We start from the raw sequence: 23,246 nt of genomic DNA on the forward strand, positions 1-23,246 counted from the left end.
GCCGTCTTGATTAGACGCCACTTAAACAAACAAAAACAATCACAGAAATACCAGTGATGGGCCTAACCATTCATTATCTGCTTAATTATTCCTTCTTTTCATGCTTTTATCATTCTGGTTAGGCCCTGTGGCCTGCTGCTTTGCTTGCTGAGGGTACTGGAGGACAGGCACTGACTACAGGAGGCAGCGTTGATGTCTGCAGAGTGCGCTGTACTTTGCAAAGCTCTAGAGAGTGAGACACCCACTCCAGTGTTCTTGCCTGGAGAATCCCAGGGACGGGGAAGCCTGGTGGGCTGCCGTCTCTGGGGTCGCACAGAGTCGGACACGACTGAAGCGACTTAGCAGCAGCAGCAGAGAGCGAGGCAGAACTGGCTCCTGTTATCGTTTTATTCGATACCGTCAGGCTAGGAGAGCAAGGAATGAAGGCAGCATCCAAGGTTGCAGTGTACTTTGTTTCCAGCCGTTTGGGGCTATTTGAAGAGCATGCGTGTCTGGGAACAAAGATTATATAATCTCTTTTTCCCCTCTTACTCATTCTTGTTGGAAGACTAAAGCAGACCTGTGGGTACCAACCGGCTCTCCCTTAACTTTCACTATTTTAGATAAAAAGTGCCCATCTCTCTCCTTTCCAGTGCAGGAAACTGGAGATTTTGGGTTGGATGCAAGACAGAAATCGCAGCAGTGCTGGATGAGGATGGGGCAGCGGGGTTGACTGTGTTACCCACCAGGACAGCTACAAGAGAATCTTCACCTTCTTTGACAGCATGGCCATTTCCCATGTCGACGATTTCTAGAGAGTTGCAGGAATATATTTTGAAGCTATTCATTACTTATTGAGTGTCTGCTTGTCTTTCCCCAGAATTCTAAGTATGATTAAGGCATAGTCCAAAAACCTAAGAGAGCTCTATATTTGGCAAAACTAATACAATTTTGTAAAGTTTAAAAATAAAATAAAATTGTAGTTGGAAAAAATAAATAAATAAAATAAAACAAATGGGATAAAGTACCCCTTAGCCCATTTTTTTTAAAAGACACAGTCCAGCTCTCAAAACACACACAATTTAGTAGGCACAAAAGACACATAAATAGACAATAATAATGCAGGGTTGTGAGTGCTGTAATAAAAGTGAGTAAAGAGTGCAGAGGAAGTGTATCATTCTCTAAGTTTAGAACAGGAAGGGGCAAAGAAAATGAAGACTTTTTCCCAATGGAGATGACTCTGGTGATCTATGGTAATTACACCTCTGTCACCAGCAATTTTAGAAGTGAAGGACTTTCAGATTTGTGCTAAGGAATATTTAGTTTAAATCTATTTGTATATCCCTTTAATAGGGTCTCTGTAACACAAAACCTAGATCTATATTATATAACAATTATAATATGGGAGTGGGTTGCCATTTCCTATTTCAGGGGTTCTTCCCCACTCAGGGATCAAACCCATATCTCTTGGGTCTCCTGCATTGGCAGGTGGCTTCTTTACCACTGGGCCACCTGGGAAGCCCATGAGATAGATACTTACAAATATTATGTTAGGACTGATGCATTTCTCCATAATCTGGTTTAATACTAAGGGCTATCTTTTTTTTTTTTTCTATGAAATTTTATAGGGAAGAAAATCTCCCAAGAGAATTAAAATTAGGAGGAGACTATTTCACCTTGACTTATAAAAATAAACCTGTAACAGATTTTGAAGCATCTACTGTATTACTTCAGCTCTTCTTATGGTGGAAAGACATTCCTATAACCATAAAAATAAACGTCAGAAAAGTCTCCAATGGGCATCTCTTCTGGCAATCTTCAAACTGGCAGTCAGGATTAAACAGGATGCACTGACGGGCTGCTGCTGCTGCTGCTAAGTCACTTCAGTCGTGTCCGACTCTATGCGACCCCATAGGCAGCAGCCCACCAGGCTCCCCCGTCCCTGGGATTCTCCAGGCAAGAACACTGGAGTGGGTTGCCATTTCCTTCTCCAATGCATGAAAGTGAAAAGTGAAAGTGAAGTCGCTTAGTCGTGTCCGACTCCTAGCGACCCCATGGACTGCACCCTACCAGGCTCCTCTGTCCATGGGATTTTCCAGGCAAGAGTACTGGAGTGGGGTGCCATTGCTAATTCTCTCTTACTCCTAGCCCTGGCTCTCTGAGGTCACCATACTGACATATTTACAAAGAACTGTGGGAAAGTCAGCACTACCCTTGTTTTGTGGGCAAGCAGATGATTCCAGCTCATGCAGACAACTGGTTTGAGCATTGAAGCCACTCAAGAGATACTGAATGATATTCCTGCTCCCAGAATAGAAAGTCAGTCCCAATCCATCAGTGGTGGGCTTTGTCCAAGGTCCTTTGGCTGCTGACAAGGAGCACCGTTTGCTGGGTGTGATGTGTTATAAAAACGTGTGCGTGTGGAGGCCCTGTGACCCCCTCTTTGTTGGCATGTCTCTGAAAACACAGAGGCTTTCAGTAGCACTGAAAGCAATTCATACCCACAAGGGCCTTTTATTTGGGGCTACTTGGCCCAAATCAAGCTCATTGGTTTAACTTCCTCAGTTGCCACAACTCGAAATGGTTATAATTAATCTTAAAAAATCACAATCAAGGTTGCCATCTTTCTATAAACTGGAATTAAATCCTAGCATATAACAAGGTTATAGTTGAGGAATCCCACAGGGTCCACCAAAATAAAGAGCAGCCTATATCAGAGACATCTTCCAATCCTCTCCTTATCACTGGAGGTGAGGCTTTGGCCTTAGCTTTTTTCATTGACTGCCCTCAATATACTTTAAACATCTGGTTGGTATAATTACATTAGCTGACACTCTTCACTAGGTTCCCACTGGGTCTGGCTCTGGACTAATAATAATAGGGCTTCTCTTTTTTTAGTTAAGGCATGAAACAGGTGTCATAGTGGCAGAAAAAATGCGCCCTCTAACTTTGTGGTTCTTGGTCCAGTAGGTCTTTCCTCACAGTGAAGATTTTGTAATGCCCTCCTCTCACTATTCTGAAATATATAAGAATAACCTGTAAGTTATCTCAACATTTAATATGATGCTTTAATGCTATTATTCAGAGGACTAAACAGAAAGTTGTATACAATTAAGTCATACATTTATTTATTTAACAAATTTTTATTGTTAAAAGATTTATTCAACAAATATTTATTGAGTATCTACTCTTTGCCAGGTCATGAAGGAACTGGCTGCCCACTCCAGTATTCTTGCCTGGAGAATCACATGGACAGAGAAGCCTGGCGGGCTAGAATCCATGGGGTCACAAAGTGTTGGACGTGACTGACCGATTCACAGACAGATGAAAAACAAAATAAGGTCTCTGCTCTCCTGGAGCTTGCTTGCAGTGGGGACGGAGAAGAAAGAGGATGGATATTGAACATAATTAATAAGTAGATTATATGGTATGCTAGAGTGATGTATGTTAACAGAAGATGGAAAAGTAGAGCAAGATAAGGGGTTTGAAGAGTGTGGGGAAGGTCACAGTTTATATATTAATTATGGTGTCTGGAGTAGACCTCACTGATAAGGGGAGCCTAAGCAAAGGACTGAAGGAAGTGAAGAAGCAGCTAAGGGGATATCAGGAGAAAAGTGCTCAGGCAGTGGGGGGAGCCACAGAGAAAGTCTGGTGTCCTCTGGGACTCTGATAGGGGGGCAAAGTGAGCAACGGGAAGAATAACAGGCCAGAGATATAACAGGGAACCAGGCCATGAAGTACCTTGGAGGTAATTCTAAGGTCTTTGGTGTTACGTAGCAGCCATCAACAAGACTTGAGTAAAGAATACGTATTTAAGGGTGCAATCTAGAGTCAGATGATCATGAAGCAGAGTTTAAAGCTATATTAGTGTCTATATTTAGTCATGTAGGACCTGGGACAATTTTCGCTATTTATGTCTAGTTGTCTAATAGTGTCACTATTTATTACTGCCTAATTTTTTAAAAGACAATTAGTATCCCCAACACCCAATACAAATAGTGCTCCCCAATCACTGTGGCAACTTAATTCCCCTACAGATGTCTAAAGTACTGAGGGGGCAATACTGCCATCTCCCAACTGAGAATCATTTCCCACAGCAACAGTTTTTAAACATTTTGGTTTTAGGAACTCAAAGGTTATTGAGGATCTCAAAGAGCTTTTTTTGGTGAGTGGGTTATATCTATCAAAATTTACCATTTTAGAAATTAAAATTGAGAACACGTTAAAACATACTGTGTTCTTGGGCTGAAAAAATCAAAATGACCATACTACCCAAGGCAAGCTACATATTCAATATCATCTCTGCCAAAATACTAAAGACATTTTTCACAGAACTAAAACAAATAATTTTAAAATAAGAATGGAAACACAAAAGAGCCTGAATAGCCAAGGCATTCTTGGGAAAGAAGAACAGACCTGAACAGAGTCATGCTCCCTGACTTCAGACTATATCACAAAGCCACAATAATCAAAATAGCATAGTGCTGGCCCAAAAACAGACACATAGATTAATGGAACAGAACACAGCACCCAGGAACAAACTCAGTTACCTATAGTCACTTAATCTATGACAGAGGAGGCAAAAATATACAATGGAGAAAAGACAGTCTTGAAGAGTGCTGGGAAAACTGGACAGCTACATGTACAATGAGATTAGAACATTTCCTCACACCGTACACAAAAATAAATGCAAAATGGACTACAGACCTAAATGTAAGACTGAAAACTCCTAGAGGAAAACATAGGCAGAAGAGTGTTTGACATAAATCATAGCAATATTGTTTTCTGGATCTGTCTTCTAAAGCCAGGAAGTAAAAGCAAAAAAAAAAAAAAAAAAAAACAAATTGGACATAATTAAACTTTATTCTTTGGCATTGCAAAGGAAACCATTGACAAAATGAAAAGTCAACCTGCTGAATGGAAGAAAATATTTGCAAATGATATGACTATTAAGAAGTTAATAGCTAAGATATATTATCATCTCATACAACTCAATATAAAAAAAACCTGATTACAAAATGAGCAGAATACCTGAATAGACATTTTTCCAAAGAGGAAAGGCAGATGGTCAATAGGCACATGAAAAGATGGCCAACATTGCCAGTCATCAAGGAAATACCAATCAAAACCACAATTACATACCACCTCACACCTGTCATCATTTCTGTAATCAAATTTAGAGGAACGTAATCAGGATGTAGAGGAAAAAGAACTCTCATATACTGTTGTTTGGAATTTAAACTGGTATAGTCAGGACTCTATTGGTGGCCCAGTGGCTAAATCTCTCTAAATCTCAATATAGGAGACCTGCATTCAATCCCTAGTCAGGGAGCTAGATCCAGCTTGCCACAACTCAGACCTGCTGCAGCCAAATGCATAAACAAACAAACTGGTACAGCCATTCTGGAAAATGATATGGAGGTTTCTCAAAAAAACTAAAAATACAATTTTTCCCTATGACCCAGCTATTCCACTCCAGGTAATATATATGAAAAAAATCAAACCACTAATTTGAAAGATACATGTAGCCCCATGTTCATGGTAGCATTAATTGAAAATTGCCAAGATAGAGAAGCAAACTTAGTGTCCATCAACAGATGAATGGATAAAGAAGATGTTTTACACAATGGAATGGGGTACACTCAGCTCAGTTCAGTCGTTCAGTCGTGTCCAACTCTTTGCGACTCCATGAATCTCAGCACGCCAGGCCTCCCTGTCCATCACCAACTCCCAGAGATCACTCAGACTCACGTCCATTGAGTCCGTGATGCCATCCAGCCATCTCATCCTCTGTCGTCCCCTTCTCCTCCTGCCCCCAATCCCTCCCAGCATCAGAGGCTTTTCCAATGAGTCAATACTTCACATGAGGTGACCAAAGTACTGGAGTTTCAGCTTTAGTATCATTCCTTCCAAAGAAATCCCAGGGCTGATCTCCTTTAGAATGGACTGGTTGGATCTCCTTGCAGTCCAAGGGACTCTCAAGAGTCTTCTCCAACACCACAGTTCAAAAGCATCAATTCTTCGGCGCTCAGCTTTCTTCACAGTCCAACTCTCACATCCATACATGACTACTGGAAACACCATAGCCTTGACTAGACGAACCTTTGTTGGCAAAGTAATGTCTCTGCTTTTCAATATGCTATCTAGGTTGGTCATAACTTTCCTTCCAAGGAGTAAGCGTCTTTTAATTTCATGGCTGCAGTCACCATCTGTAGTGATTTTGGAGCCCCCCAAAAATAAAGTCTGACACTGTTTCCACTGTTTCCCCATCTATTTCCCATGAAGTGGTGGGACCGGATGCCATGATCTTCGTTTTCTGAATGTTGAGCTTTAAGCCAACTTTTTCACTCTCCTCTTTCACTTTCATCAAGAGGCTTTTTAGTTCCTCTTCACTTTCTGCTATAAGGGTGGTGTCATCTGCATATCTGAGGTGATTGATATTTCTCCCAGCAATCTTGATTCCAGCTTGTGTTTCTTCCAATCCAGCGTTTCTCATGATGTACTCTGCATAGAAGTTAAAACAACAGGGTGACAATATACAGCCTAGACGTACTCCTTTTCCTATTGTGGAAGCAGTCTGTTTTTCCATGTCCAGTTCTAACTCTTGCTTCCTGACCTGCATACAGATTTCTCAACAGGCAGGTCAGGCTGTCTGGTATTCCCATCTCTTTCAGAATTTTCTACAGTTTATTGTGATCCACACAGTCAAAGGCTTTGGCATAGTCAATAAAGCAGAAATAGATGTTTTTCTGGAACTCTCTTGCTTTTTCCATGATCCAGCAGATGTTGGCAATTTGATTTCTGGTTCTTCTGCCTTTTCTAAAACCAGCTTGAACATCTGGAATTTCACGGTTCATGTATTGCTGAAGCCTGGCTTGGAGAATTTTGAACATTACTTTACTAGCATGTGAGATGAGTGCAATTGTGCAGTAGTTTGAGCATTCTTTGGCATTGCCTTTCTTTGGGATTGGGATGAAAACTGACCTTTTCAGTCCTGTGGCCACTGCTGAGTTTTCCAAATTTGCTGGCATATTGAGTGCAGCACTTTCACAGCATCATCTTTCAGGATTTGAAATAGCTCAACTGGAATTCCATCACCTCCACTAGCTTTGTTCATAGTGGTGCTTTCTAAGGCCCACTTGACTTCACATTCCAGGATGTCTGGCTCTAGGTCAGTGATCACACCATCGTGATTATCTGGGTCATGAAGATCTTTTTTGTACAGTTCTTCTGTGTATTCTTGCCATCTCTTCTTAATATCTTCTGCTTCTGTTAGGTCCCTACCATTTCTGTCCTTTATTGAGCCCATCTTTGCATGAAATGTTCCCTTGGTATCTCTAATTTTCTTGAAGAGATCTCTAGTCTTTCCCATTCTGTTGTTTTCCTCTATTTGTTTGCACTGATTGCTGAGGAAGGCTTTCTTATCTCTTCTTGCTATTCTTTGGAACTCTGCATTCAGATGCTTATATCTTTCCTTTTCTCCTTTGCTTTTCACTTCTCTTCTTTTCACAGCTATTTGTAAGGCCTCCCCAGACAGCCATTGTGCTTTTTTGCATTTCTTTTCCATGGGGATGGTCTTGATCCCTGTCTCCTGTACAATGTCAAGAACCTCAGTCCATAGTTCATCAGGCACTCTATCTAGCAGATCGAGGCCCTTAAATCTATTTCTCACTTCCACTTTATAATCATAAGGGATTTGATTTAGGTCATACCTGAATGGTCTAGTGGTTTTCCCTACTTTCTTCAATTTCAGTCTGAATTTGGCAATAAGGAGTTCATGATCTGAGCCACAGTCAGCTCCTGGTCTTGTTTTTGTTGACTGTATAGAGCTTCTCCGTCTTTGGCTGCAAAGAATATAATCAATCTGATTCCGGTGTTGACCGTCTGGCGATGTCCATGTGTAGAGTCTTTTCTTGTGTTGTTGGAAGAGGAACTCCCCAGGTCAATAGGTGCCCAATATGGTACTGGAGATCAGTGGAGAAATAACTCCAGAAAGTATGAAGGGATGGAGCCAAAGCAAAGACAATACCCAGCTGTGGATGTGACTGGTGATAGAAGCAAGGTCCGATGATGTAAAGAGCAATATTGCATAGGAACCTGGAATGTCAGGTCCATGAATCAAGGCAAATTGGAAGTGGTCAAACAAGAGATGGCAAGAGTGAATGTTGACATTCTAGGAATCAGCGAACTCAAATGGACTGGAATGGGTGAATTTAACTCAGATGACTATTATATCTACTACTGCGGTCAGGAATCCCTCAGAAGAAATGGAGTAGCCATCATGGTCAACAAGAGTCCGAAATGCAGTACTTGGATGCAATCTCAAAAACGACAGAATGATCTCTGTTCGTTTCCAAGGCAAACCATTCAACATCACAGTAATCCAAGTCTATGCCCCAACCAGTAACGCTGAAGAAGCTGAAGGTTCTATGAAGACCTACAAGACCTTTTAGAATGAACACCCAAAAAAGATGTCTTTTTCATTATAGGGGACTGGAATGCAAAAGTAGGAAGTCAAGAAACACCTGGAGTAACAGGCAAATTTGGCCTTGGAATATGGAATGAAGCAGGGCAAAGACTAATAGAGTTTTGCCAAGAAAATGCACTGGTCATAGCAAACACCCTCTTCCAACAACACAAGAGAAGACTCTACACATGGACATCACCAGGTGGTACACTATTTGACCATAAAAAGAGGGAAATTTTGCTATTTGCAGCAATATGAATAAACGTGGAAGGTATTATGCTAAGTGAAATAAGTCAGAGAAAAACAAATACTGTATAATACCATGCATGAAATATAAAAAATTCAGCAAATTAGTGACCATAACAAAAAAGAAACAGATTCACGGATACAAAGAATAGATTAGTGTTTAGCAGCAATGAGAGGGAAGGGGGCAGGGGCAATATAGAGATAGAGGTATAAGGTATTATGTATAAGATAAGCTACAATGATGTATAACACAGGGGACACAGCCAATATTTTAGAATAATTATAAATGGATCATAACCTTTAAAAATTGTGAATCACTATACTGTAAACCCTTGGAATGCAAGGAGATCCAACCAGTCAATCCTAAAGGAAATCAGTCCTGAATATTCACTGGAAGGACTGATGCTGAAACTGAAACTCCAATACTTGGGCTACCTGATGCGAAGAGCTGACTCATTGGAAAAGACCCTGATGCTGGGAAAGATTGAAGGCGGGAAGAGAGGGGGACAACAGAGGATGAGAGGATGAGATGGTTGGATGGCATCACCAACTCAATGGACATGAATTTGAGTAAACTCTGGGAGTTGGTGATGGACAGGGAGGCCTGGTGTGCTGCAGTCCATGGGGTTGCAAAGAGCTGGACATGACTGAGCGACTGAACTGATATTGTACACCTATAAATTATATAATATTATATTACATCAACTATACTTGAATTAAACAATAAGAGATATTCATTTGGAAATAACAATAATAAATTCATGACGTTAACATTCAGTTTAGTACAGTTCAGTCGCTCAGTCGTGTCCGACTCTTTGCGACCCCATGAACCACAGCATGCCAGGCCTCCCTGTCCATCACCAACTCCTGGAGTCCACCCAAACCCATGTCTATTGAGTTGGTGATGCCATCCAACCATCTCATCCTCTGTCGTCCCCTTCTCCTCCTGCCCTCAATCTTTCCCAGCATCAGGGTCTTTTCAAATGAGTCAGCTCTTCACATCAGGTGGCCAAAGTATTGGAGTTTCAGCTTCAACATCAGTCCTACCAATGAACACCAGCACTGATCTCCTTTAGGATGGACTGGTTGGATCTCCTTGTAGTCCAAGGGACTAATGTTAACATTAGAGTGATCAAATATTATGCAGCCTTTGAAAAACTCCATTGTATACTCATGAGAGAATGACAGTAAGAAAAAGCAAATAATATCTCAGTATTATTTATAAAAGAGTTTTGACTTCACAAACCCCTAAATGGGTCTTGGGAATTCCTAGAGGTTCCTGAGCTACACTTTGAGAACCATGACTAAGAGCAACAGAAATAAAGTTTAATGTATATATGAATTTATTTCTCTTGGGATCTAGGGTTGTGCCAAGTCACTTCAGTCATGTCTGACTCTTTTTGACTCCAAGGACTGTAGCCCATCAGGCTCCTCTGTCCATGGGATTCTCCAGGCAAGAATAATGGAGTGGGTTGCCATTTCCTCCTCCAGGGGTTCTTCCCAATGCAGAGATCAAACCCAAGTCTCCTCATTGGGGGCAGATTCTTTACTATCTGAGTCACCAGGGAAGCTCAAATGAAAGTCATTCAGTTGTGCCTGACTCTTTGAGCCCCCATGGGCTATAGAGTTCATGGAATTCTCCAGGCCAAAATACTAGAGTGGGTAGCTGTTCCCTTCTACAGGGGATCTTCCCAACCCAGGGATCGGACCCAGGTTTCCCGCATTGCAGGCAGATTCTTTACCAGCTGAGCCATCAGGGAAGCCCAGGGATCTAGAATCAGATGCAAAAGAACATTTATAGTATCCTGTATAACTAGGTGCATTCTTGAGTGCTAGAAGTGAACCATCTTGGTATATGCTGGGGAGCCCAAAATTTATGATAGAAGAATGAGAAACAAGACAGATAAGAAACTGGAAAATAAAGACAAAGGAGACTCTGGGCTTTATAAAATGAGGAGAGGCAGTAGAGAAGTTATGTCTAAACCTTTAAGAGTTTAAATAAATTATGGCAAAAACATTTAAAGACTTTATTTTCAATTAATATTTAACAAGAAACTGCACATATCTGACTTGCTATTAGATTAGAAACACAAAAGTTGTTTGGCCTAAAATAAATGTAAAAATATATCATGAATTCCTCTGTTTTTACAAGTCCTTATAGACAGTTTAGGGCCTTCAGTAAATATATATTTAATTAAATTCTGCACAGAAGAGTATGGGGTTTCAGATGATTATCTGAATAATTCACATAATTAACTAGCTGGAGAGGTCTTTTGCAATGGAATAAAATTCTTCAGATTTAAAAAATTAAAAATTATATTAGGTGATTAAATCTTTTATATTTTTAGGCAATAACACTGAAAATTGCCACCTGTCAGGCCTTTGTCTTTAGAATGATACCTTTCTTTTTATTTCTCATCTACATAATATCTACTCATTCAAGGGTCTGCTCCTCATCTTGGCACCTACTGCAGGATCTCAGATTCTGAAGGCCCAGGAGAGAAAACAGAGTCCAAGTTCAAAAGCTCATCTAAGACTTGAAGCCCCCCCTTCAACCAGGTGGTCATACCAACCTGGCATCAATGGCTCTAGTGACAGGGAATCACTATTTCGACAGGAATATTCTGATTCATTTTTTGGCAATTATAAATTAGGGGGGATTTTGCATTTTGTCTCTCTGGAGCTTTTGTCTAAGTTTAAATGAAATAAGGGGTGAAAAAGAGGGATAGCACGTGTCACCGAGATGATGTGATTCGTGTCTGTCACCTGCCCTCTTGCACTGCAGTGTGGATGGCTTGCTGAGCATCTATTCTATTCCTAGTGTGTCTCTTCCTGAAACCAGAGAAGCCACTAAGGCCCAAGGGGCATTTCCTGACTTCTTTGCAAGCTGGGGTTGCAGATGTGATTCGGGCTGCATGGATCAGAGGTATCTGCCTGAGATCTGACACTAGAGCTCAGTTCTCCGAGAGGGCGAACTGCTCACAGAGCGGGCGAGCGGGAGTGGCGTACGCTGCCATCACAGCGCCTTCCCCGCAGGCTCACGTGGCAGGACCTGCAACATCTTGGCTCTTTCATGTGGCTCTTGTAGTAACCCTTGGAAGTTGGGCTTAGAGCTTGTTTCTGTAGACCCTTCCGGCCTCCAAAGATTCTGTGATCCACTAAAAACTCTATAATAAATTCCTTTCTGATGAAACGTGCTAGAAGAAAGTTTGCTCTCTGGATTGAACCTTGGTCTTTACTATTTTTACCAACCCCTAACAACACCCTCCCCGTGACAGTCTTTTGGATAACTGACCAAAAAATCAATTCAACATCTTCCTTTCTCTAGTACAAGCTGGTGGCTTCAGTGACTAGATCTGGACTGGCATCCTTGCCCTGCCATTTATGAGCCGGAGTGTGTGTATGTGCGTATGTACATATGTGTGTGTGCGTGTGCGTGTGTGTGTTGATCTGGACAAGTTATTTAACCTTCCACACCTCTGTTTTCTATTTTGTAAAGGGAAGATAACAACAATACCTAATTAGGTTGTTGTGAGATTAATTGTGATAATCCTTATATGAGGCTTAGGGTACTGTCTGACACGTGATAAGGGCTCAATAAATGTTAGTTGCTATGATTACTGTCATTATCATTTTCATTGAGCTAGTTTCAATGGCCTTGATTTTAAAACACCAGATATACCAACCGAGGACTTATTCTGGTTAGCTTGTCAATGTCCTTCTTTAAAGAGTAGCTTCTAAAACTGAATTCCCACCCCAGGACGTCTGATGAACCCAGAAGGGAGTATCTTTTCAACATTCTCCTCTGATTGAATGTAACAAAACTGATGTATGTATAATTCACTCTCATGGAGATTAAGCTTGATTCAAACGCAAAGACTTTATTTTCTACTGTTAAATCAAGAAATCACTGCTTTTTACACAGGCAAGCCTTTTGATTTATAATTTTTAATGTTCATTGTGCAGAACTAAGTCTATTATTTAAGGTTGTTGATTATATGTATAAATTGTATATTATATAGTATATATGTATACAAATAGCATACATATTGGTCTGATATATAGTGAATTAATTATGCCTCTAGCAAGTTTGATAAAGAAGCAATTATCTCCTCAAAGTCAATAGTTACTATGTTGAACAGGTTAGACAAGGGATAGAGCGCTGCATTCCTCTGCGTGGCATTTCCCACTGCCATCAATCCTTTAATATAATCACCCTTTGGGGTGGATCATTTAGTCATTTCTGAGTCTAACTACACTATCATGTCATCCAAATATCCCTGCAGTAAGATTTTATTTCAAAAGCATAGTTAAATCCAGATCCTGTCTGCAGTATTTCCCTAATCCACTGTTCTAGAAAATTCATTTCTTATTTACACACCTATATCATAATGCAACAAAATATATAGAATAATTTAATTTTAAACAATGATTCTAACATCGAAAGCATTTCTTCAAGCACTGGGTAAAACCCTGGAGCCAGCCCTCCAAGTCAAATCAGCAATTCTCTATTTCTTTACTCAAAGGATCATTTTGTAATCTTACTTCCACAGAACTCAATTAATTATTTTATAGCATTTCTCTTCCCTCATTTCCCATTGATAGTGGGACCACCACTTTTTCAGCCCATAGTCCTTCACCTCTAGAGCATATCAAACCCAATTATTAATCTCTTTTGTCATCCCACCTATTCTTCCAGAGCAGTATCTTCTAGCCATGTGACCAGCATATGAATCACACATGATTTCTGCAATTCCCTGTAAAACACTAGTTCAGACTCAGGTCTCACCTGCCCTTATGCTAAATTATCATTTTAATTACTCTCCTCACAAATATTATCAACTGTTTGGTTTTAGAAGAACACTTTTGCATTTCTATAATTAGAATATGACTTAGCTTTTTTAAAAATAAAATTACTAAAGGAAGCAACATTTATTTCTATGTGCAATATGGTGTCAGAAAGTATACTATTTGCTTAAAAGTCTTCTACAATCTTCATTATTAAAAGGCAAATAGAAACATTAAGTTATAGAAAAGAAATAGAGAATTCTTGGGAACTTTATAATATATTTTGTGTAAAATTTTGATTTTATGTTTCAAGAAATATTTTAAAATGTTTCAAGAAATATCTTAAAATTTTAAGATTTTAAGATAGTGAGAGTTTGAAAATTAAGAATGATATCCACAAATAACTCCCACCCCCCCATGGGTAAATTATTTTACCCTTGATAATTCACAAATATAAAGGAACTCTGTCGCATTTTGTATATAATACTTTCAATGGAACTATGTAGCTCAAAGGACATCTATTTTCTCTTCTTCAATGATAGGTTTTAAATAGCAATCATAAATTCTAAGACTGCATTTATCAGATATCACTAATGTTATTAAATGTGATGATGTCTATGAAAGGCCTATGCTATTAAAAATTTAAACTGCTACAATTCTATAAAAGAAACATCATGGCTCCTCCTATTCTAGTAGAGCTATCATATTTGGAGGGCCACTCAAGCAACAGTGGCTTCCATCTTGTGCACTTTGCTTGAGTAACCCAAAAAAGTTAATTTTTTAAAGGGATAATATCTTGGATACATATGTTCTTGGCATTTAGTATATAAAACTTCCAAAGACCAGACTTGCCTTTTTCTGTACAGCTAGCTTTTCATTTTCTTTCTCTGAATAGATCCATAATGTTCAGGGAAAATACCGAGAATAATAAATCCAAATCTCTGTATAAAATATACCTTCATGACACACTCAAGCTGGAAATCACAGGAACCAATAAAAATGCAGGCAGCCTACTGATAATGAGGTCAGAAATACAAATAAATTTACTTTTAATGAAGACTGGAGGCACAGTAATCAAAGTGTTAAAATTCATTTCATGCATATCTCATTTGCTTCTTAGCTGATATTTACCACGCAATCTGTGAGAAAGTAGAGGCCTAAGAAGCTCCAGATAAATGGCTCAATTAATTGTACAGAGGTAGACTTCTTTGAGCTGAGCTGGAGCTGTGAGCTCTTTATTAAAAGCACTATTCTGTAGCCCATAACCTTGTTCCTTGACTCCTCTCTGGTTTCCAATTTAAACAAGTCCCCATGCGGCCGGCTCTAAAGGGCTTTGTCTCCCTGTCATTGTTAAGAGAGCTGAGGCATCCTGGAAGTGTGAAATCAGACCTCATGAGTTGAACGGTTCCCCAGGGAACGCCGGACTGCGCAGAAGGTCAAAGTCATGGGCCGGACCATCTAAAAGTGTCTGATCGCCGGTCTGTGACACAGCAAGTTGGGGGTGGTGGTGAGGCGGTGGGGGGGTAGGCTAGACTGAAGAGGACTGAAATTGAACACATCTTAATTAAAGCCCACAGACAGCAAAACAAAATGTTTTCTAGGCAGCCTGTCAAACGGGGCTTAAATTTAGCTCTGCTAATGAATCTGAGCTGCTAACTGTTATTTCTTAAGATAATAAGACTCTCACGGAAGCTGATAAAAAAACTGTAGCATGTCTTTTTCTGCTGTTTTGTTACTTAAATATTTTCCAACAATGAAGACAGTTTTCCTAAAGAAAAACATGGGAAAAGTCTATGCAAATAAAGGGGTAGTAAACATCTCTCTTAATAACTAGTAGGTTTCCAGACTCCGGGGGCTGGTGAGTCGCAAGTCTTGATGCACAGCCTTGTTCCGGAAAAAGCTATGCTCATTTAGTGGGACTGTTTCAATGACAGCTCTGTTAATTGTAAAATTCTCTCCCTCTCTTCCTTTTTTTTTCTTGCTCTCCCTCTATTGTTTCCTGAAAGAGATGTGCATTAATTTGAGAGATCAATTCACCTGGAGTGAAGAAGTTTTATATGAGTGTACCTTTTAATACAGTGAAAAGGCAGAGCATCTTTTGAAAGGGTTTCACAGTTCTCCCATATCAGTGTGTCTGAAACTGAGTGCCTGGTATCCCTGGGGAGGCTGTGACCTCTTCCTCAGGAGCTCAAAAAAACAACCCAAGGGAAAATGAAGGGGAGGGGCTGAGGAGAAGAACCCTTTTCTTTTTCTTCTTTAAGAACTTGAAAGAACCAAGAGGCCAGGTCCAAATACTCTGCAAAGAAAGCCTCACTCAATATAGAAATGTGCAGCTGAAAGCAAAAATTAGGCCCCGTCCAAAGAAGAATAATTAGAAGCTAGGAAAGACAAATTCCAACATACAGTGAACTGTTTCCCACCACCAAATAAAAAAAAAAAATTTTTCCCCCCTCATTGGTCTTTCTCTCACACAATCTGTCCAGTTTCAAGGAATACTTGATTTAGCAGTAGGCTCTTCCCCAGTGAACACAGGCCCAGACAGTCGGAAGATTTTGCTCTGATGGTCCAGAGAGACATTAACCTTTTCACTGGTTACTTGAAAGGTAAGTAAGTTGTACCATGCAGTATTTTTCAGTGAATCGAACTTTTTCCCTCCTGAAGAATTTCACTGACCAACTTTGAAAACCAGAGTGCCACTTTCTCAGGCTGTGAAAGGCTGCCCACAATTTGACTGAAATTTCAATCCACTCTTGTGCCTCGTTCAATGCATGTGTATGTGTGGGAGTTGTAAATGGAGGCCTTAACCACCAGAGTTAATCTCTTTTTTAAATCTGTATTAACCTTAATGATTTGAAGTGCACTGTCCAACACTGAGCCATTGAGACCGAAGAAAAAACTACCCTCAACTATCAACAGTTTATTAGGGGCTTAACTGAAGTGACCCACTGTAGTAGCCTTCAGCTGAACAAGGCTATAGGCTTTTTGTGGAAAGCAGAAGAATTGAGGGTTTCATTAAAAAGTAATTTGTGCTTTATACTCACTCATTCAAAGAGAGTCTCAATTGCTCTTTATTCACACAGAGTTAATACAGTATCACAATGTTTCTCAATGAATGTGTTGTAACAAAAGAAAAATTTTACATTTTGAAAGGGAAAAACTCTTTGTAACTGCAGTAAGATTGATGGCTACTTAAAAGATTACAGAATCTCTTTTCTGGTGCTCATGCTAAATGATGAAATATTGTAATTTAAAATTTTTTGCTTAAACTGTGGATGCTTAACTTGATATTCTGGTCATTAAACATATTTTAAGAATTGAGTGAAGTTGGTCAAATATAAGTTTGTGTTGTTGGACTTGTCTGGGAAAGTGTTTGGAAACCAACCAAGTATCTTATGGCAACAGCCTGGTTTATATCAGCTCAAAAGTATTTTTTGCTTCACACAGAGAGCTATCAGTGATTTAAAATCTCCCCTCTCCATCCACAACAGTCCTAAACGGATGCTAATTTGAGCATTTGTAGACAGCACCACTGATTCTCTTCGCTTTCCTCAAACTGTTGCTAAGTATCTTGTAGAGCCTGACTATGATTATCCACTGAGATGCACTACATATTTTTAAAGTTCTACTTTGAAAAAGCAGGAGATAAAGTATACAAAGAGCTTATTTGTGCCCCAAATTTCATGCTAAAGACCAGGAAGGAGCAGTACATATTTATATGTATGTATTTATAGGGTAAGTATGCATTTATCCTTTGCAGAAGTAAAGACATTAAAAAAAAAATGGCAGAATATTCAGACATCTGACTTGAATATATGGTCCTCGGTTTTGGCCACCATCACAAATGTCAGAAAGACCACAAAAGGCCCAAGAGTGAGCGAGGTCAAAGACTGAATTATCCTCTTGCCCCTGAATAGTTCAACATCTCTCTTGTTCAATTCAGAGCACATTAGATTATAAGGTCAGTGTGGAATGAGGAATCATTAGATTTATATCCCTAAAACTGGAAGGAAAAAATGGAGAATCTGTTATTTAGTATTCTCCAAATTAAAGTCCATTTTATCAGATCAAAATTATGTCTCACTGAATCCCTAGGGAAAAGGCAATTGCTATTCACACTAATTTACATAGAACCATTATGAAAGAAATATACCTATTTTCTCCAGCTTCAAGAGAACATGTACTTTAACTTGCAGAGTGGCATATAGGCCATCTGGGTTAAAGTAATTGGCATATTCATGAAGTTTCAAAAGCAATGACAGCTTCTCTCCAAGAGACACAAACAGATAATTACATTTAACTTGTGTAATGGGCAGGTATCTAAACTACTGAAGTAAATGGGATTTGAATTTTTGTTTAAGAAATTACTGTACCCACTATAAATATCCAGGGATAGTTCTTAACACTTTGATGCTAGTGTTAGGAGCCTGCCTGCCAGAGCAGGAGACACAAACAGACGTGAGTTTGATCCCTAGGTCAGGAAGATCCTCTGGAGAAGGAAATGGCAACCCACTCCAGTATTCTTGCCTGGAGAATCCCATGGACAGAGGAGCCTGGTGGGCTACAGTCCATGGAGCCGCAAAGAGTTGGACATGATTGAAGTGACTTGGCATGCACGCACGCACACATGATACCCTCTGACATACTTTTAATTTTAGTCTTTATCTTCAGATGCTTTTAGCCCAACACTGGGTGCTCTCCTTCACTGCAGAAAATACTCAAGAAAAGTGAAGATGCCTCCTGTGATGGTAAATGTCATTGCCATGAATTTCTGAATCTACCTGCTGCTGGGAATCAAAGGCTGGCCAGAACCTCTGTAGTGTAAAAGCAGCACTGAATTCCTCTTCTGGTCTTTAAGTCCATGTTCAAAGTGAACAAAAAAGAACAGACCAGTTAGTCAACCATTCATGTTGACTATTGGTTCTAATAATGAAAGCTCGTAATAAATAAAATCATTTTGTCCAGATTAATTTGGTTACAATCACACATGAAATAAAATAGAACGTGAATAAACTTGACATTCACTAACTGTTTAGTACAAGAAGCCAAGTCAGTATAGGTGCAAAAAAATTACAATCTTCTCTCCCACTATTTTCAGGTATGCCTATCTTGAAACAATATCTCACAGTTGTTATTATCTGCTTGGTTAAAAATGAGTTGATAATATCTTCCATAAAGAAACTGTAAAGTCCCACCATTTTTACTTTTATGATACAATAAATAGTCACTCAATACTATGCAAATATTAAAAAATTTTAAATGTTGTCATTTTGGAATAGACATTTTAGTTTTAAGGCATGTGATCTTTTAATTAGATTTTGATTCTGTTCCATTAATTAAGGGCAGCAGTGACCATATAATGAGCTCGCAAGCCCTCATTTGGTAGGAAAAGTATATTTCTCCCTTTCAAATAACTTAGCTACCCTTTGAGGGTCAACTTGCTGGCCATTCACAGTAAGCATATTTCTACAAATTATAAGTGGATACTTTCTTTCAGGAACAGGGAAGTTTGCACAAAAATTGGTCAAGTCAATCCTATTTATTGTCCATCTTGAGATGGACAGTTTAAGGAATCGTATAAATACCTCCCAAATCCTATGAAATTAAACAGTAAGTAAATGCTCACATAGCTGTAAATTCAAAACAATAATTCTGGAAAGTAATGAAATAATTAGCATGTTATAGAAACAGCAGTATCCAAATCAGGAAGCTTTACGATATCATATTGATTTTGGCATTTTCACAGGCCTGTTTCTTGGTTTTCCAGGCCTGTCTCTTGAAAAACAGTTTAGAACAATGTAGATGTTTAGTTTAGATCCAGAATTATCTCTGGGACGGACTAGGGAATTTGGACGACTAAAGAATTGGATCGGCAACACAAATACCAGAAGTTCGTTCCAAGTAATTGAGTGTTAGGCATCTAAACTTTTCAGCAAACCACGCAAGAGATTTCACGCATGTCTGAATTATCAGTGTTGATGCTGCACAATCAGCTGAGGGAGGCTGATACTGTTTTAAGAGAAGATGCATCATTACTACCCAGAGACGCCAAAATGACAAAACCTGAAAGAAATACAACCACTATGTTGACTAAACCTGGGAGAAGGCAACAATTCAAAAGCTGTTTTCCTTTCCACTGTTCATTTTTTATTATGTTACCCTTCTTTTAAACAGCTGAGACAGTATAAAAATCAGGTGGATGGCAAATCTTTGTGAGATCAACACACTTTACAATTTCCTTGGATTATTCAGTCAGATGAAATGAAAAGTTCAGTCATCAGACTATAGACCCGGCATGCTGCTTGATACATAGGCAAAAGGAAAACTGCCGCGTTTCTTACCTGTGACGTCAGCAGCCATCAACCCTTCCGCTCGGATCACTTTCACCTGGAGGAAGCCCACATCTTTCAGGTTGTGAAATATCCGCAACGGGCTCTGAAACACCCCAAAGTCAGTATTAGAAAAGAAAGGTCCTAAAACACCTCTAGGAATGCTCTGAGAAAATACCAAGTGCTATGGTTGATCTCAGGATGCTGCTGAAATGAGCCAACGGATATTTGTGTTTCTTCAATAAGGATGCCCTTTTCCGCCATCATGGATATGTACACATACACACATATATTTGTGTAGATAGTTATTGCTATGTAAGTAGATTATTTTTTAAAGAGTAAAAAAAATACCACAACATTGCTTCTCTATAAGTAATTGGCAGTAGATAGTGAACAATCAATTATAAAATATGACATGTCTGCTTTCTTCCATCCATCTCCTTTACCAAAGCACTCCAGGAAATCTTTTATCTATAGGCATGATGATCTGGAGACTAGTAATTCTTAATAGGAATCTTAGATTGTTGGTTAAGTAACACACACACTTAAGGCTTTGGGAGTAAGACAACATTAAATTAATTATTTTTCTACTATATTTTCTCCTTGGTGAGCTTTGGAAACTGTAGGTGCTAGATGAGGGTTAAAGACTATGTTTTAATATTTAATTCAAAAGGTTTAAATATTAGAAAACACCACACACCTTTCAGGTAATATATAATCTTTTAAAATAAATCAAGATGATTACTAAAAATAAATTCAAAAGTGATGGATAATCTTTTCTTAAATTTGTAAATTTATGTCATTGTCGTAGGTATAAAAGTATAGAAATTTTGATCGAAGAATCAGACTCAAATGCTAAAACCAATTTAATTTCATGAATTAATAATGGTAGAGTATGAATAAGTGTAATACCTAAAGGAATTAAAAGAAGGGATACCAAGAAAAGAATTCACAACTCTCATGAACTTAAACAGAGAGTAAAATCAACCAATAGTTCATGATGCACATTTGTTCTGGAGAAGGAAATGGCAACCCGCTCCAGTATTCTTGCCTGGAAAAGTCCATGGATAAAGCAGCCTGGCGGGCTACAGTTCACAGGGTCACAGACAGCTGGACGTGATTGAATGACAGGACACACACACATTTGTTTATTTGCACTTCAGTGCAATTTTCTCATGACAAAATCAGTATTTTTATTCAGTAAATCAAAGGCACTGCTTTATCATAATCTTTAATATGCTTTAAAACTGGAAAGCATAACACAGTTTCTCATAATAAAGTTATCTATTAAAATGTTACTAAAGATCATTCCCATCTTTGTGTTGAGAATGTGAGAATACTGAGAAGCACAAGCTTACCACAATATTAACTTTATCAGCCCTGTATGACTAGTCATTGTTTAGACTGAAGCTCTGACCTTGGTACACTGAGAGGAGGAAACACAGATAGATGTGTAATCTCATAGCCTAACTTTGTTAAAAAAAACAGAGTGTTTAGCACAAGGATTAACTCCTAATCTTTTATTGTTTTTAAACAGCTGTTTATCACCCAAACTCTGTTTAAGCTACCCAGATGACAGGGTTTAATAAAAATGCACTTCTCCATTTAAATTCCTGTAAATTGAGGGTTTAAGAGTGGAAATGTTAGACCGAGTATTATAATTCAGAGATCTGTAGACTTGTTGTCTTCCTAAGGTGGTAATGGTCAGGTGTGGGAAGCTGCTTCTTAACTCAGAGCTTACTGACTGTTAAAGACCAGGTAAGTCTCCTAATCTAACCATGGAGAGGAGTTTTATCAAAAAGGTTTCTGTCCTTTAATTTTTAGGAACAATTTAGACCAAGTTTCACTGTGACTGAAGCAGGTATCTGCAGTCTGAGAATCATTTTTATACCGGTAAACTCACTGCAGAGTCACACTGCTACTGGTACTTTAGCTCCGAAGTACCATGCATGTCTTCTATGCAGAGGAGTAATTATTTGAAGGTTTCATATTCTCCTATCAGCTGACAGTCATTTATGGCAAATTTCAACCGTTTAGGCCAGCAACACATGGATTATAATAAGAACTCCAAGGGGGAGAAAAAAAAAAGAAGCAAAACACGTAAATGTATCAGTTAAAAAATATAACTTTAAGGAATACTTCATCAAGAGATATTCCAGCCCTGTTATTTACGGTTATTTTAGAAGGCCTCTAAACCGGGACGGATTCTGAAGCCAGAAATTTCCATAGCAGAGGAATCTATGATTTGCTGTGAATCCTTTCAGCCCTCAATAGATGGGAAAAGATTGAAATGCTCTGGAGAGGAGTCCTCTTTATTTTTTTAATGAAAGGCTGTATAATATATTTTCTCTATGGCTGCAGCAGCTGTCAGGAGAGCATCTCAGTTCAGCTCTATTACGGGAGAGGCAACACCCCATCCTATGGCATCGGGATGCTCTGAGGGGCCAGCGCTGATTGACAGCTTGTCACCGTGACGTCTTATTCCATCTCTGTTATGGAGAAAATTAATGTCACACCACCAGCCTTATGACTCGCTGTCATCTTAGAACCGCTCACCTTTTATCAATGCTCTAAATAACATTTCAAGCCCATCGTCTCACGGTGGACAATCCGGTCAAGGGACATTAAATCAGATGACTGTGAAATGTCATAATAAAAATGGAATGCTAACAACTTCTTCTCTAAACTAGCTCCTCTGGTTTTTAAACTGTGACAAGGGGGAGCAAGGGTTCAGCATCCCCGTTCTGAAAAGGTCATACAATCGCTCTTGGTCTACTACCCATTACTATCTGCCCCCTATTGACCTTCCCTGCTTTCCTCCCTCCAAAAAGGAGGGGAAAAAAAATAAAAATGGAATTAGCCATCTTTTCAGAACGTGGTGATCAAATAACGGCTCACACAGTAATGTCTTTAATTTGTGGGTCTTCAATGCTTCACAATGAACCACTGAATGACAGCAAGGGAGAGCCTTCTCAGGGTTGTTTCATGCAAGAGTGGGGGCCATCCACTTACTTGCCTACCACAACCAGTGCCAACTCAAATTCTTAGGTCTAACCTAACCTGAAAAAAATAAAAATACACAAAGTTCTCACCAGAAATCTTACGGATAATTCCCCAAATAAACTCTTTTATATGTTTCTCCAAAACACGTGATATTTCAGACATCATACAGTATTCATTCACTTTATAATCTATCTAATAAAAAGGTAACACTCTGAAACACTAAAATATAGGTGTTTGTCCCTGTATTGCTATGAGTAATCATAATAACATGTGCTGTATTATGTACACTAGCTTCTTAGCAAGTATGATTCTAAAGGGACATTTAGGCTTATCTTGAAATTCAGGGCTAAAAAACGTATATTTAAAGTTGGCTCACTTTTTAGTATATTGAACATAATATAATTTGAGAATTAGCTGGGACATCCACATAATATTTT

General features: G+C 39.0%; 1 protein-coding gene across 32 annotated transcripts in view; it reads right to left on the reverse strand.

Moving 5' to 3' along the window:
• MCTP1 (multiple C2 and transmembrane domain containing 1) overlaps positions 1–23,246 on the reverse strand; it is a 721,660-nt gene that overhangs the window by 173,542 nt on the left and 524,872 nt on the right. For all 32 annotated transcript variants that reach the window (XM_086413169.1, XM_086413151.1, XM_086413144.1 and 29 more), the window contains one exon: positions 19,819–19,912. In XM_086413169.1, coding sequence (XP_086269295.1) covers positions 19,819–19,912 — 94 coding nt within the window. The remainder of the gene's footprint in view (positions 1–19,818; positions 19,913–23,246) is intronic.

This window comes from Bos grunniens, chromosome 7 (genome assembly GCF_055505025.1).
Source record: "Bos grunniens cultivar Pamir isolate PY7600 chromosome 7, Bosgru_T2T1.0, whole genome shotgun sequence".
Taxonomy (NCBI): domain Eukaryota; kingdom Metazoa; phylum Chordata; class Mammalia; order Artiodactyla; family Bovidae; genus Bos; species Bos grunniens.